We start from the raw sequence: 15245 nt of genomic DNA, 5'->3' as shown, positions 1-15245 counted from the left end.
AAAGGCTTAATTCATGCCAGAGAACTGAGAATTATATCAGTCATATTGATAACCTTATAGTTGAGATCAAACAAGCAATTTTCAAAAGAAGGTATATATATTAATAAAGTGAAGCAACACATACACTTGACACAACAATGAATCACATTCACTAGATGCCCTAAGCTAAAGCAACAGTTCAACAATCTGAAATGATTCAAAAGTAATTAAAAAAATACACCATAAAATGACATCAGTGCCAACATCTAAACTACTTAATAGCAGCCATAAATACAGATTGAAACAATGGAAAAATCCAATCTTGATTGAGAGCAATAAACCCACAAAGGAGAGTGACTTGAGATTAGATTCCCCCTAAAACTCTGCACACCCAGCTGTTGAACCTTGGGGACACTCCCCCGCTTCTGCCCCAGGGGAATGAATCATTGGCCACTTGAAAAACAAAATACCATATCTTAAGGTAGGCCGCTCAGGATTTTATCGACCACCGCTAATACAAATAACAGATCCTGGAGTAAACCCCATTTCCTGTAGAGGCGCTGAGCTTGACACTGTAGACTTATTGCCTTAATCATGACCTCTTTTTCAAGATATAATTCCGGGTAATAATGCCAAACGATTTGTTGGATGTCTGGCAATGATACATAGATGGTAATGCAAGTATTTAACTACTAGTGTTTTGAAAATATTAGGGGGTAACAAAAAGGTTCTTGTCACGTTATCAAAACTAATGGCAGAAAATATTGATAGATTATTTACAAAATGGCCCTATATTCAAATGTCAACGCAGCAGACGTCCTTAATTTCTCACGTCATATATTCAGAGTAACAAGTCTCATCAGTGTTAAAATATAGCCACAAAAGGATGTCCTTTAGTAACTGAAAAATGACAAAAAGACTCATTGACAAAAAAAGAAATAATTTACCTGTTAATTAACCAAATACCCATGATTCAGTCCGAGACAGTTCTCAGAATCATTTAGATCAATGAAAACTGGATGCCTATTGAGGGAGATTATTCAACCATATCATCAGGATCATAGCTTTGTTTGGCTACTTGATAAAAGGTATTATCAAAATCGGTATGCCACTTTTATTAATTATTTCTCAAAGGAAGCCATGCTTACATAGTCAACAAGCAGAACGTTCTTGAAATGACACTGTAAGTCTGACCCCTCAAAACAATTAGTTAATCAATACCGATCTTTTCATACCATTAATTATCTAGTAACATGACACTTCTGTGTATTAACATATGAAGAAATTAGTTACAATTTCTCAAAACATTTAGAAAGATGGCTATAAAAAATATTACCTAGTAATTCATTCAAAAATAAATGCTCCATAGTTCAACAATCACTCCCACAACTGATTGATTTTCACCTGCAGAAAGATCAATACCAAGGTATAACAGTGTTAAAACAACAATAGATGTGTTTGACGGGCAGGTATGTCGCCAGAGGAATAGCAATATCTTCTATTGACTGTACAACAATCATATTAACAAAAATGTAACATGTTGCAAATGTAGGTTACAAGAATATATGACAAGTGTGTCAGGTAAATGCAACTCATTACAGGTAGAGTGGAAAGTCTGATATCGCACAGCTTGTGTAGCAAGATATGCCGACAGCGATCAATCTTATGTGACATAAACGATCCTTCTGTTTTCTGAAGGTAATACAAATTATTACTTTATAAAAATGCTGCTTTCGGCAATGTTTGACATAGTTAATAAAAAAGTATGAGTTTGATGCTGAACCAATACTTTTGAAAATTATAACTACAAATGATAATATTAAAAATTGTTATAAAAAGTAACTGAAATTAAATCATTTAACTGGAATAGGTTTTAAAATAAGCTTCAACATTTTGTAATTATGTCACAATACTGATTACAAATATTGCTTAGTGGTAAATTAAGTACTTTGTTTGACATATGATATAATGATTTCACTGATTAACTATTGTGATATCTTAATCATTTGTTAAGGCTAAGTCCATTCTTGGGGGCTTGGAAACGTGGTATTGTCACCTGACCTGCCACGGAGTATAACAATACCGGTGGTCATAATAGGTCCAAAGTGTATGTGTCATGTAATGGGATTGATTCATTACAAAAAGGGAATAAAATATCAAAGAAACCTTATGAAATATGGATCATGCCTTTACTGCTTGAAAAGGGAATGATCACTTGGCATCATGTTTACTTTAATTGCGAATAATAATGACAACATGAGAACCTTTAACTTCAAAATGACCTATAATATGATGCGTCTTAGTTTCATCAATGTGCAAGATTCTCCATGTTCTAAGGGTCACTGGAATGTGACATAAAAGACTTGTGATAATATGACCTTAAAAACATGAACTCATTAATAAAGTCTTTTTTAAATTACAGCATTCCTAGAAAAATACCAGCTGAAATATAAGGATGTAACAATTGCTATATCAAATAACCATAATATTGGAGACACCTGATGAAATAAATACCAGCGAGGCAATAACCTGAAAATGTTAAGTGCAAATAGTACAACATACATTATCTGTGATGTGTTATCATGTTATCACAGCTGATATGGTACACAAGTAATTGCTTATTCAACAGCACTGAACTTTGAGTGACCAAATTAGCAAAGGCAGCCCCAATAAACAAACATTATCTTAATTAACTCTTTCAGGCTTGGGATGTCAATTGCTTCTGTAAACTGCTACCTAAACAAGTAACAGGCTTGACCAAATACATTTGGTGATAGCTGTGTCTTGTCCAGTCTGGTCGTGGTAAGCTTGTCTGATAAGTGGTGCACAATATATCAAGATAACTGTTGCCTCACTTCTACGAATTCAGCATGGGTTATTTTTGGGTTCCTTGTCTTGTTAAAATATGTTTGTCAGGTTGCTTTTGAGTTATGTTTTTTAATTCCATAACTTGTTCTGGTCACTAGTGTGACTGAAACCATGCAGATGCAAAGTAAAATTCTAACTCACTATTAAGTGTATTTAAGAGCTTATATATATATACATGATAATAATACAAATACAACCACAACTGTTTCAAAGCCTCATACTCAACATTTTGGGGGGAAATCGGATAAGAAACTGCAAAGTCTATTTCGGACAGTGTTATTTTGACATTGAAAAAAACAAACTTGTATAAACATTCAAATATGATATTGATTTTCAGTTACCAATTACCATAATACAATAAAACTATTTGTCTGGCTCCAAATTCCATTTATTTAGTTATTGCTTGCTACACAAAAGTGTCACTTTTATATACACCACATAGTAGCTGCAACAGCATCAACAACAACATAGAACACAGCTGCATACATGATGTGCCCAATGTCTCACAGGAGGACATAGAGCTGCAGGCCTTCATTCATTCCATTGGAGTTGAGGAAGCAAATATTTATATTTCCTGGCATTTCCGAGGCGACCAAGAGGCAAGCCTGTTGGTTTTGGTTGTGGTATAACATTCACTACTTGGGAGGAGACACCACATGAGTGTGGCGGCTTGTGAACTACACACAATAGTGTAAGGGACAGGGCTCATAAGGGTCTTGAGGGTGCACTCAGTGGCTATGGTTTTGTGTGATACATGTTATTGTTTTGCTTTCAATTTTATAACATGTCTGAAATTTAGTGTAGTGGTCAGGTTGCCTCAACTTTGGCAGGAATTCTGCAAAATGTTAAATATAAAATATTTGAAACTCATCTGTGCCTAATTTGGGTCAGTTCCAATGTTTTGTACAATGAAAGGAACATATTAAAATGCGGTTATTTTTCAGTATTACTACATCATTTGTTTGATATGTAACAATTTATGACTGTATAATCTGTCTGAAGTTGGGAAGTGTTTCAACTAAGTATTCAATAACACTTCAATATTATCCCTTCATAAATCTTCCAGATTGTTATAACACCCAAACACATTGCACAATCAACAGTTACATTGTACAACATGAAATGGTTATCTGCATTTGAGAGAACAATATAATATTGTCATTGGTCTGAACACTGTATGTTACACATACTAACAAATGGTTTATACTTTGTTCAAAGCTTTCGTTGCCATACTGGTCTTGTTTACAAAGTTTAACTTTATGCCCCTAAACCCTCAACACAAATTATTCAGAACAAATTCTCAGTAACAATAACATTATCAAGACCCAAATATGTCTTAGATTTGCTACGTAATACTAGCCTCAATACTGAACCCAAGAAATTTCGCGGGTGAATTCAATACTGATAACAGGTTTACGATCAACTGAAAGTCAATTCAAAATCGAGTGGCTCTGAAATGTGAAATCAAGCGCGGTCTTCGATCCGCTTTTTGAGAATAAACAAGAATAACTTACGTATTTTCACTTTCCTAGAATCCAACTTGTAGACATAATCCTTAACTCGGGACAACTTTTCTGTTATTCTGTCTGTTTTCTCGAAAACTTTTTGACACTCTTCGGCCAAATCACAAAACAGATCGTCTGCGTGTCGCACGAGGCTCGCGAGCTGGTACAAGGCTCCGAGCACTGTGTTATGGGAAACGGCAAGTTGGGTCGAGACCGGATCCTCATTTTGTTCAGGTCGTAACGCTTTCCTCCCCAACTTTTGAGGTTCGACAATCCTGTTAGGCAGCGGCATGACATAAGTTATCTCCAAATTTCTCCTACATTTTGTAAATCCATCTCAGGCCAACACCTGGCCGGTCTGTACTTCAAACTGTCGCCATGATATCGGCACACGTAGCTGTTCCGTTAACCGTGTCACCTCCCTCGGAGAATATAAGGGGGCGTGGCATAACTCAGGTAGGCTTAGCCTGAATAAGATACGTGACGTGTGCACTCCTTTGTTGTCAATGAGAGGGAGGTAACTCAAGTAAGGCAAAATTCTCCCACAGGTAGCAATCGACAATGGTTGCCGATTGCAACGACGCTACGCGTGATATTCGTGCAGGGGATGCACATGGAAGGTAACCTCGATCGTACTGTGCAACTGACACAGAACTGTATTACTTCAAAGAAACATATCGACCTGAGACACTTGATCAGAATAGCGTTACCTGTCTCGCCAACCGTTTCCTCTCGTACAGCCAATCACATGCCCCTTTTGTATTGATTGATGTCTATAAATAGCCGCTACTTTTGTTCGGACATTTCAAATGTAGCACAGGTTGTCAGTAACAATTCTTGGATAATAGACTGTAATACGTTACCTAATTCAGACTTCCCACTGAGCGCCACGCAGACAACCTAATTAGCTCACAGGGTGTGAGGACATGTGATTGTCCTTGGGAGGAGAAGTACAAAAGAAAAAACGGCCCTATTTGTATGTCATTGCGAATATCCCCAAGTTACCATTTATTTAAGAGGCTCCACGTGGTTAAAGTTTTTTACTTAGAAAGTGCAGAGATATCAATAGTTTAACTCTAAATAACGTTCTATTTTTCACGTATAGGAACGTTGTCTTACTAGGACATATATATTTATTCACATTAATTGGATGAATGAATGAATGAATGAATGAATGGATGGATGGATGGATAATATTTCTTTATATCGATGGCTGACTAAAATCGGCGGATGCCTGTGTTCACGTGGCGGCTCCTTTTAAAAATAAGAGTGGACTATTTAAATCAGCCATCCTCATTCGGAAAACATCTGAAACACATATTCATTACGGTCCTATATTAAGTTACAGTGATAGTTCGAAAATATATAAAAAGAATACAGGTGGCACGCTTTTAATCACACACCCCCCCCCCCCCCCCCCACCACCCTCGTTATAAAAGAAATGCATTGCTTTATCAATGAGAAGCTTTCATGAAGTGACGTTTCTTTTGCGGTTCAGTATATTACGCATGTTAGAACAAGACAAGAATATTTTCTATGTGACCAATGCATATTTTGAAAAAAACCCAGTACATTCAAACACAACATTTGTTTCTTGGAGTAAGCAGTAAGTCAGGCAGTAAGTCTGGTGGATCAGATAGAGTGTATTGTTGCCAGTCCCCAGAATAAAACGACACAGCCAATATCCCTGATCATGCTGAAGTAGCCATTCATGTCTGGTGGCCTTGATATTGTATGATATGATATGGTAATTGTGGTAAGAGTGATGCACAGTTCTATTTACATGGATGATCATCTGATTCGTCGTATACATAATGTAGCTATTAAAAGCTTATATTCATTGCTCTGGCTTTTTAATATTAACACCTGATACCCGAATCCTATTATTACATAGTCATGTGAAATGCATGTCCCGGAATCCTGCTTGTCTAAAACACACCGATAGTGTGACTACCATCTGGTCCCAGAGGTTTTTGTGTGCTGTTGAACGCCGCACTCAGCCATATTCCAGCTATTTGACGAAAGTCGAGTCTGTAACAGAAAATCCTGTGATTGACGTCATGAGCATCGATCTATGCAATTGGGATACGATGACACACAATCAAGGTCACCGAATCAACCACCCGATCCGTTTAGTCGCCTTGTACGACCAGCAATACCGAGTGCCTGGGACGTATTCTATACCCAGGCTCATTTGGTGCAAACATGTAAGAAACGAATATATGTATAAGCACACAGATGAAAGTTTAAATCAGTTCAATAAAGCATGGCTTCTTTATTTCCTTGTCCTTTGATTCATCAATGCACCAGTGCATGCGTGCGTTTCCTTGTCAAACTGCACGCTCTTACATTTGGTTTTACGCACTTCTAACATTCAACCACACCCACACAACACGCCCTATCAAAGAAGCTTTATCATAAGATCGTGTCGCCGTGGTGATTGCTATATGGGTATGGGTGATTAGAAGTAGTAATACTAATATTCATTCTCGTCATGCTTTCGTAATATATCGATCCTCAATGCGTATAGGGGGCACGGGTGGCCCAGTCGTCTAAGGCGCCGCGATCCGTTGTGCAGAGTTGCCTCGGGCATGCCAGAAACCTATGATTGTGGGTTCGAATCCCGGTTCGTCCCGATTATGTTTCTAGGTTTGTCAGCACCATGTCCGTGCTCGTGGGTTTCACCGAAGTGGTAAACGTCAGAGACCTGCATCACTTAGGGCTCTCCTCCCACATTAAGCTGACACGCCGCCATATATCTGTAATAATGTTAAAAGCGGTGTTAAACCCAACTCACTCACTCAATGCGTATATACTTGAATGTTTCACAAACCCATTAACATATAACAGTCTCAAGGCGTAGAGTATTTACATCGGGCGGGGGCTCAGCCGTCTAAGGAGCATATTTCGCTGTGCAGAGTTGTGCCCCTTGGGTGTGCCAGAAACCAATGATCGTGGGTTCGAACCCCAGACTCGCCCAATGCTTATAGGTTTGTCAGCGTCATACCATGCTCGTACGTTTTAACAATGATGTAAACACCAAATACCTGCATTACTTCTGCCTTTCTTCCCACATTAAGCTTATACGCCGAGATGTAATAATCACCATGGAATATTGTACAGAGCGGCGGTAAACATACCCCCACTCACTCGGCGTGACGAGTGAACGCTTTAACCACAAGGCTACAGCACCGCCCCGCTTATTCTTTGTGTAAACTTCTAAACCCTAGCGTAATTAGGGATGAGGCGCTTGATAATTACCGTCACTAATAAACTGACATGCAATATGATTTTATGTTCTTGATACAAAATTCATTTCAATACGAAAAGTACTAAAACGGGACTAATGTACGCCAGGGAAAAACAATTTAAATCTAAAAAACGATTCTTATAAGAGGAAATACGGTAATTGCAAACAGACTGATACCGGTCTTTATACCAGTGAAATGGAAACAATAACATGAATTACTGATGCTTGAGAATTGCACAGACAGATTAAACGCTATCTTGTGCAACGGTCTCCGGTTCGACCCCCAGATTCGCCTAATATGTTTCTTGGTTTATCCGTACCATATTGTGATCGTGTGTTACTATTCAAAGCGGTGTTACCACGTACTCACTCACCTATTCCTATCCTCGGTTATCCAGGGTGTTATTATGTCTCCATCCATAGTGACATATACTACTCAAAAGAAGTTAAAGAGCACCCGATACTTTCATGTCATGCCGTGACAGACAGACTATAATAATATGAAAAATCGGGTGTTCTTTAACTTTTTTTGAGTAGTATATTTATTTATCATAAGAAATGGACGCTGGGTATTCGAGAATGACCAGGAAAGACTTTGTTTAATTCTTGAAAAATATTTGTTTAACTCATTTTGTTTTCCTCGTCATATTCATACGTTTGTTTACGTAGAAAACGGATGCCTTGCACAATAGCTGTGACATGTGTGTAACACCCTGTTGCCGTAAAAAGCCAATATGTTTTCTATGTTTATTTACAATACTATTCTGATAATTTGTCCAATTACTTCAGAAAAAAGGTGTTTACCACGAGGGTGTATGCTGACATCGGAATAAGAATGTGTTTTGCACAAACGCTATTTTTATCTGGTTAGTGATAAAGTAATTATCAGAAAGTGTCACTTTATGTTGTTGTATCGTGTCAAATGTCAGTCGAAGTGTCAATGTACATTTCGTGTGATAAAAACCATTATCACCATTCTATTAAATGGATTTTCCCAGCAGGGGTCGGTCGCTTAGCGTATTATTCTGTACCTTGGATAAAGTTGGCCATAATATTATTCTCAAATACGGCTCCCCAACACTGAAATTTTCAGATATCAACATGGTAACAGATACCTTAAACAAGAAACCATTTTTGTCTTTTACTTTTGTTTGTTTGTTGTTTAACGCCGCACTCAGCAATATTCCAGCTATATGACGGCGGTCTGTAAATAATCAAGTCTGGACAGGACAATCCTGTTCTTTTACTGAAAGACATGAAGTATAGTCTAATTATGAATAGGCAAACATATTTTCAAGAAGTAGCCCAAGTTGATATAAACATATATATTTCCATAAAGTGATAATCTGAATGCATCTCCCAAACATGATCCACATACAACTTACAATGTATGACGATGGTCGTCTACCCGGGAGCAATACTATTGCTCCAATCGCATGGCGTCATTGTCATGTGTATACGGGGGTGGTCCAGGCACACTGTAACGTATTTCCCGAAGACTTACTGAGAGGAACATGTATATGCTTTAATGTTGATTATATACACTGCCTGGCATTAGAAAGTATACACATGAAAATTGGATTTTATCCCAAAATTACAAACGTGATCAAAACATTACTTGGTTGAAAAAGGTCCAAAACACAACTATGATACCCGTAGCAAATACATCACCATCGAATAACCATTTTTGTTTGTTTAATTTTTAGCCACCATCAAACATAAGAGTGTACTTTCTGTCTGCCCAACAGTTTCCAGCCGGAAAATAAACTAGACTATCACAGATTTAGATTTACAACCAGCATATAGCCATACAGATATATCACTAAACATAATAATATACTATAAAACGGTCTAATGTCTACAGTAGCCTAAGTTAGGCCTCCATATTAGGGACCATAACGTTGTTCATCAAAACTTTATGTTCATTTTATTAAAAACCGATAGTTAAATAAGAATTAGCATAATTAAAACGGTTCGTGACTGCTTTTACACTAAAATATTATACCCTTTGACATTATAAAATACATACATGTTCATATTAATATTCAGGGATATTCCCGAAAGACTAGTTTTTAATAACCAAGTTAAACATACATATATGCGGTTAACGAAAGTACGCAGCTATAATGGATGCATGTGCATCTACACATACATGCATGCAGACATGTAAATTAATGTTTGTGAACAAGATACTTAACGTTTGTCTTACCGTTTCTCGTTGCCATGGTTTTGGGGTTGTGATTAAAAAATCAAATTTAACTCTCCCACGTGCATCCTTCTTGTCCCACGGAAATAGTAATAATCTTTATCTACCCCTCGTGCTAATGTGTTTTAAGTACCATTTAAGACAATACATGCTTAATCCAATTGTATAAACGTTCGTAAAAATAATAGCTATTAATTCCCCACTCCTCGTCCCGAGAGAATTAACACCTGCAGCGTCATTGAACAATAGGCGATCTGGAAGGACTGTTTGTTTGTTTTTGTAAGTTGTTCTTTAATTTCGTCGTCGTCAGATTAACTTGTGAAGGAAAAGGATGACATGGGTGCCAGTTTTTTTAAAGACGATATTGTGACACGCTGACGCAGAAAAGAAGATTAGGCGAAGATGTGACTTGACACAGAGAATAGGGACTTGACAAAGAGAATGGTGCATTTGCGAGATATCCTTGCACATTGAGAGAGTCTGAACGTGGTTTGTGGTCATTATATAAGGATTATCTCAAATCTGCTTTAAATGTCGCAAAAGGCTCTATGACAAGGTTTGTCCGTCTTGAAATCAACCTGAACGCATTGCGGACTTGTTACTGGAATGTCAAGACCATGCCTCAGCCCGGGCTAGGTTAAAACACGATACGCTATCTGTCGTAGATCTCCTAAAGCCAAGAGATGCAATAGCGAAGGCCAAACTCTATTTCTGAGAGATGGGTAGCTACTCGAATGCATATAAACAGAGCAGCCAAAGATAAAAATAAAATTGTATCAATATACGAAAATAGAAATCATATCAATACAAAAACAGAAATTCTATTTATACCCAAACTCGCAAATAGATATGTGTACCCTACTCACACACATGAGTCTCAAAGAGGGACAGGTCAGCCGAAATTGCAAAGGCAGAAGGCTACGTCTTAAACACTTAAAGCAACAACAACAACAACAACGTTAAATGGTCGTTCATCAGCCACAGAAAGCGAATGAGGTGAAAGGCTGTATTTTGTGGATAACAGTCGTTGATAAACCGACTCGTCTAAACGCAGGAAAAATCCGCGCAGAGCTCGTTTGCCACGTGCATGTATCAGTTTAGTTTACCGCCCAGGGAAATTGAAGTTGTCTTAGAGTGAGTGCATATGGCTTTATGCCGCTTTTAGCAATATTTCAGCAATATCACAACGGTGACACCAGATATGGGCTTTACACATTGTATCCATGTGGGGAAGAGAACCTGGGTTTTCGGTGTGTCGAACGAACACCTTAGCCACTAGGCTACCCTTCCGCTCGAGCTGGGCCTGAAGTGGTCGTCAGAGCACTGACAAGTGGAATCAACTCGAAGAGCACGTTTTTCACGTGCGCTGTGTGTTGGCATGTGTACATTTTACCATGACTATTTTATAGGCCTAAAGTGGTTGTATTCATTTACAGCAGTTTAGAGAGTGGAAATGGGTTTGCATGTGGTATTTTCCACGAACGAACTGCAAGATAAGGTACATTTCGTATTAGGAATTTGTACAAAATTATGAGTTGGGACGAGGTTATGTTGTGAGGTGAAGAGCGAACACTTGCTTACTGACGTCAGGAGTTTACAACAGGGGAGGTCAGTGAGTGAGTTGGGTTTAACGCCGCTTTTAACATTATTCCAGTTATATCACGGCGTGTCAGCTTAATGTGGGAGGAAAGCCCGAAGTGATGCAGGTCTCAGACGTTTACCACTTCAATGAAACCCACAAGCACGGGTATGGTGCTGACAAAACTAGAAACATAATTGGGGCGAACCGGGATTCGAACCCAAAATCATAGGTTTCTGGCATGCCAAAAGGACGCAACTCTGCACAGCGATTCGCGCGGCGCCTTAGACGACTGGGCCACCCGTGCCTCCGGAGGTGAGGTGAGGTGAAATAGGGTTTAACGTCGCGCTCAAGATTATTGCACTTATATAGCACATGTACGCGTGCGTGTGTGGCCGCTTGTACTAGTCCGGACTGATGCCGATTTTATAGTGCTATGCCACTGAGATACCATGCCGTAGTTTGACATGAATATCCCACTCAGACACAGTATACTGATTCCGAGCCGACCAGTCCTTATTTTAGACCCTTAATGCCGAGCGTCAGGCAGGGTAACAACAAGTACCATCTTGGTTGATGCATGTCATCGTAATCCCAACCGCGTGGATCGATGATCATGATGTCAATCACTGGCTTGTCTGTTCCAGACTGGATTGTAAGGCAAGCATGGGTTGCTGAAGACCCGTTCTGACCCGAATCTTCACGGCTGTTGTGGATTTATTGTCTTGCTGTCCTTGACAGTGGGGAATATGTTTATCACAGCTGCCCGTCGTCATATAGCTGAGGGAGGCGTTAAACAAAAAACTCAACAGATTACACAGTTGGTTTATGTTAAAATATGACTAATATATGTCTGATTCTTAAATACAGGATACGTGCGTCACAAGAAAATATGGACACACAAGAGAGATACCAGTGATTATGCCCACGACTTGTTCATCGCTCCAAATATGTAATGAAGTAAATATCGTTATATATATTCAAGCCACATAAAATGACCAGTGGCGTATACAACTCCCTGTGGCTATCATAGTGTAGCGCTCCTTCAAGCAACAGGTTCTGCTAGTGTCGGGTCCACCCGTCAACCCACTGTAGTATACTGGCATGTTTGTCATATTTCATACCGTGGTATCAGTACGTCAGTCACGTACATCTTCCCCGGTGATTGTGTTTCTCGAGAGGTAAATACACATCTATGCGAGCCGCACTCGGTACGGGCGGTATCAATGTTTACATTACCTATTTGCGAATCACGGCATGAAGATTATCGCAAATCCTACCATATATGCATTTCATAACAGCACATGCGTTACAACCTTCACAACTGAGATACGTTGCTATCAATCACAGTGTGTAGGATTCTCGGAAATTGAGCTGATAACTTTTCAAAGTACAGGGAAGATCTCTATCCCTTATCAAAAATCTCAACCGTGTTGATTTGTATACGTTACGAAGGTAGTATTGAGCAGCTGAGAGAATTGTTTTTAGGATGAATATATTGGCTTACTCACGTTTGTTGTGATGGCATGACACTGACATTCCTGCATTAGTTGTTGATTACATAAGTCATAACCATTTTTTAAATCTCAGCGACCATGCATAAACTATGACGCGCATCAACATAAGAACCTGGTCTTTGAAAGGCATTTAGAAGTGATACACATAAGGAGGACAATTTATGGACGTCAACTTCTGTATTATGCCTTACTTACTTACTTACTTTATTATGCCATGAGGCAGATAGCATATATATGTACATGCAAGGACAGGTAAGAACAACAAAATTAATAAGATAACCAAAGGTGGAAAATAACAAAGGGTAGAAACTAACAAGGGAAGCCAACAGATGATTGGCGCTGATAGGTGATTAGCAATAGACAATAGAAGCCAACACTTTACAGTAATTAGACCCGTGAAGATTCCGGGGTAGAATAGGTCTTCAGCAACCCATGCTTGCCGTAAAAGGTGACTCTGCTTGTAAAAGGCGACTAACAGGATCGGGTGGTCAGGCTCGCTGACCTGGTTGATGCATGCCATCGATCCCAATTGCGTGGATCGATGCTCGTGATATCAATCACTGGATTGTCTGGTCCAGACTCGATTATTTACAGACCGCCGTCATATAGCTGGAATATTGCTGAGTGCGGCGTTAAACAACAAACCAACCAACCAACTTTGCAGTAATTAGCGCTGATACGAGTATTGAAGCCAGTCCTTAAGTTATCATAGATAAGTAATAGGTAATGGACACTGGGCAAACGGGAAACCGGGGTTATTAGCACTGATAGGTGAAAGAATGGACAAAGCAATGGGCAAATGGTCGCCAGCTAGGTAATTAGCACCTGTTTTGTCACGACTAATGCCTTATTTATTTTGTGTATTACGAAGAAATAGAAAATACGGACTTCAGCCAGCACTTCGTGTTTTGAAGGGCGGAAGAGTATATTATACCACCGCTTCGCCTACTTACTGTCACAAAAACACAGGCGACGCTCATTGAGGGTGTACGTGGCATATATACAGAAAACATGGGATGAGATATATAAGACATGCCAAGTGAAGATATCCCTCCCCAAACATGAAACTTCGGACTGTACTTTGGTCTCTGGTACAATGGAACGGAATGACATTTTGTCCACATTTTAACATTGTTAGGATACACTAATACAGAGCTCTCATCTGTGAAAATAACACTGTTCCAGTCAAAGTTTTCATGCGCCAAACATCACTCTACACGTCTATCCTTGTGTTCTTGTTTCAAGAGCGGAGAGGCAATTCCTTTCATTTTTTCCCATCCAAGTCAATCAAATTTCTTAGTACTGTAGATTTGGATACATTTACTGTCCCTCTATCTACCATTTCATGTTGGATATTTGAGATACTCGCCCTTCTGTTTTTAGAAGCCAAAATACCCAGTCTCACACGATCACCAAATACCAGTTTTCGAGGTCTCCCCGCTCCTTTTCTGTGCTCAATTCCTGAACCATTCTCAATATTCTTCTTAACTCTATACACTGTAGAAAGAGGAGTATCTGTGCTCTTTGCTAATGTAGCAGCATCAGTGATGCCTACATCATGGAGCTGTAGAATCAACCTTCTTTTCTCCTTTGCACTCATTTCTGACATATATCAGGAAAAGTCGTCTGCTCCATAATCAAGGGAGATAACTCTAATTTGCAACTTCTAAAATCGAAGAAGAGTTGCTTCCCTTTGACCATACTTCAATTTTAAACACTTGTCAATATTGTTATTTCATGTATGCTTCCTCGAATATGACATTAAAATTCTCAATAATTTTGAACCAGACTATATATGTCACCCACAAGGAGACAAGTAACCTTATGGGTGATAGAATTCAATTGTGATGTGACGTCAAAAAGAAAGTTCTTTGACGTCAACTAACTTCTGTAAATCTATCCATGTGTGCGGACTGTACAAAAATATCCTATTTTTCTCACCTTAGTTCGTAATATAAAAACAAATTTCAAAAACATTTCAATTAAGCAGACATTATATTAAAAAAACTGGAAACATTACATAAACAATTATTAATATGAAAATGGGAAATGGGTCCAAATGTTTGATGCTACGCATCTCATGAATTTAAGGTTATGAATTGCATTTATATTGTCCTACGATACCGTAGTATTAAAATAGATTAAGAAGTCAAAATGTGATTTTTCACCCATAAAGTTCGTAATCTCATGGATTTTCTAAATTATGTACATAAAGAATAATAAAAGCATTTCTTACATCATTATATAATTTACAAACAAACAAAACATGGATTTCATTCTCAAAATTTATTTTCCATTCGAATGACAATAAATTCACAATCTCTCCTCAAGAGGGGTATTA

General features: G+C 38.6%; 1 protein-coding gene across 1 annotated transcript in view; it reads right to left on the bottom strand.

Annotated features, from left to right (window-relative positions):
- The window catches only part of LOC139474050 (serine-rich adhesin for platelets-like), a 64734-nt gene extending 59969 nt beyond the window's left edge, over positions 1-4765 (bottom strand). The window contains exon 1 of the mRNA XM_071256910.1: positions 4362-4765. Coding sequence (XP_071113011.1) covers positions 4362-4644 — 283 coding nt within the window. The 5' untranslated portion in view covers positions 4645-4765. The remainder of the gene's footprint in view (positions 1-4361) is intronic.
- Between the last annotated feature and the right edge of the window lie 10480 nt (positions 4766-15245).

Source organism: Haliotis cracherodii, unplaced genomic scaffold (assembly GCF_022045235.1).
Source record: "Haliotis cracherodii isolate W230 unplaced genomic scaffold, xgHalCrac1.p SCAF_3, whole genome shotgun sequence".
NCBI classification, from domain to species: domain Eukaryota; kingdom Metazoa; phylum Mollusca; class Gastropoda; order Lepetellida; family Haliotidae; genus Haliotis; species Haliotis cracherodii.
The sequence above is the reverse complement of the archived record's forward strand: the minus strand, read 5'-3'. Positions and strand labels throughout refer to the sequence as shown.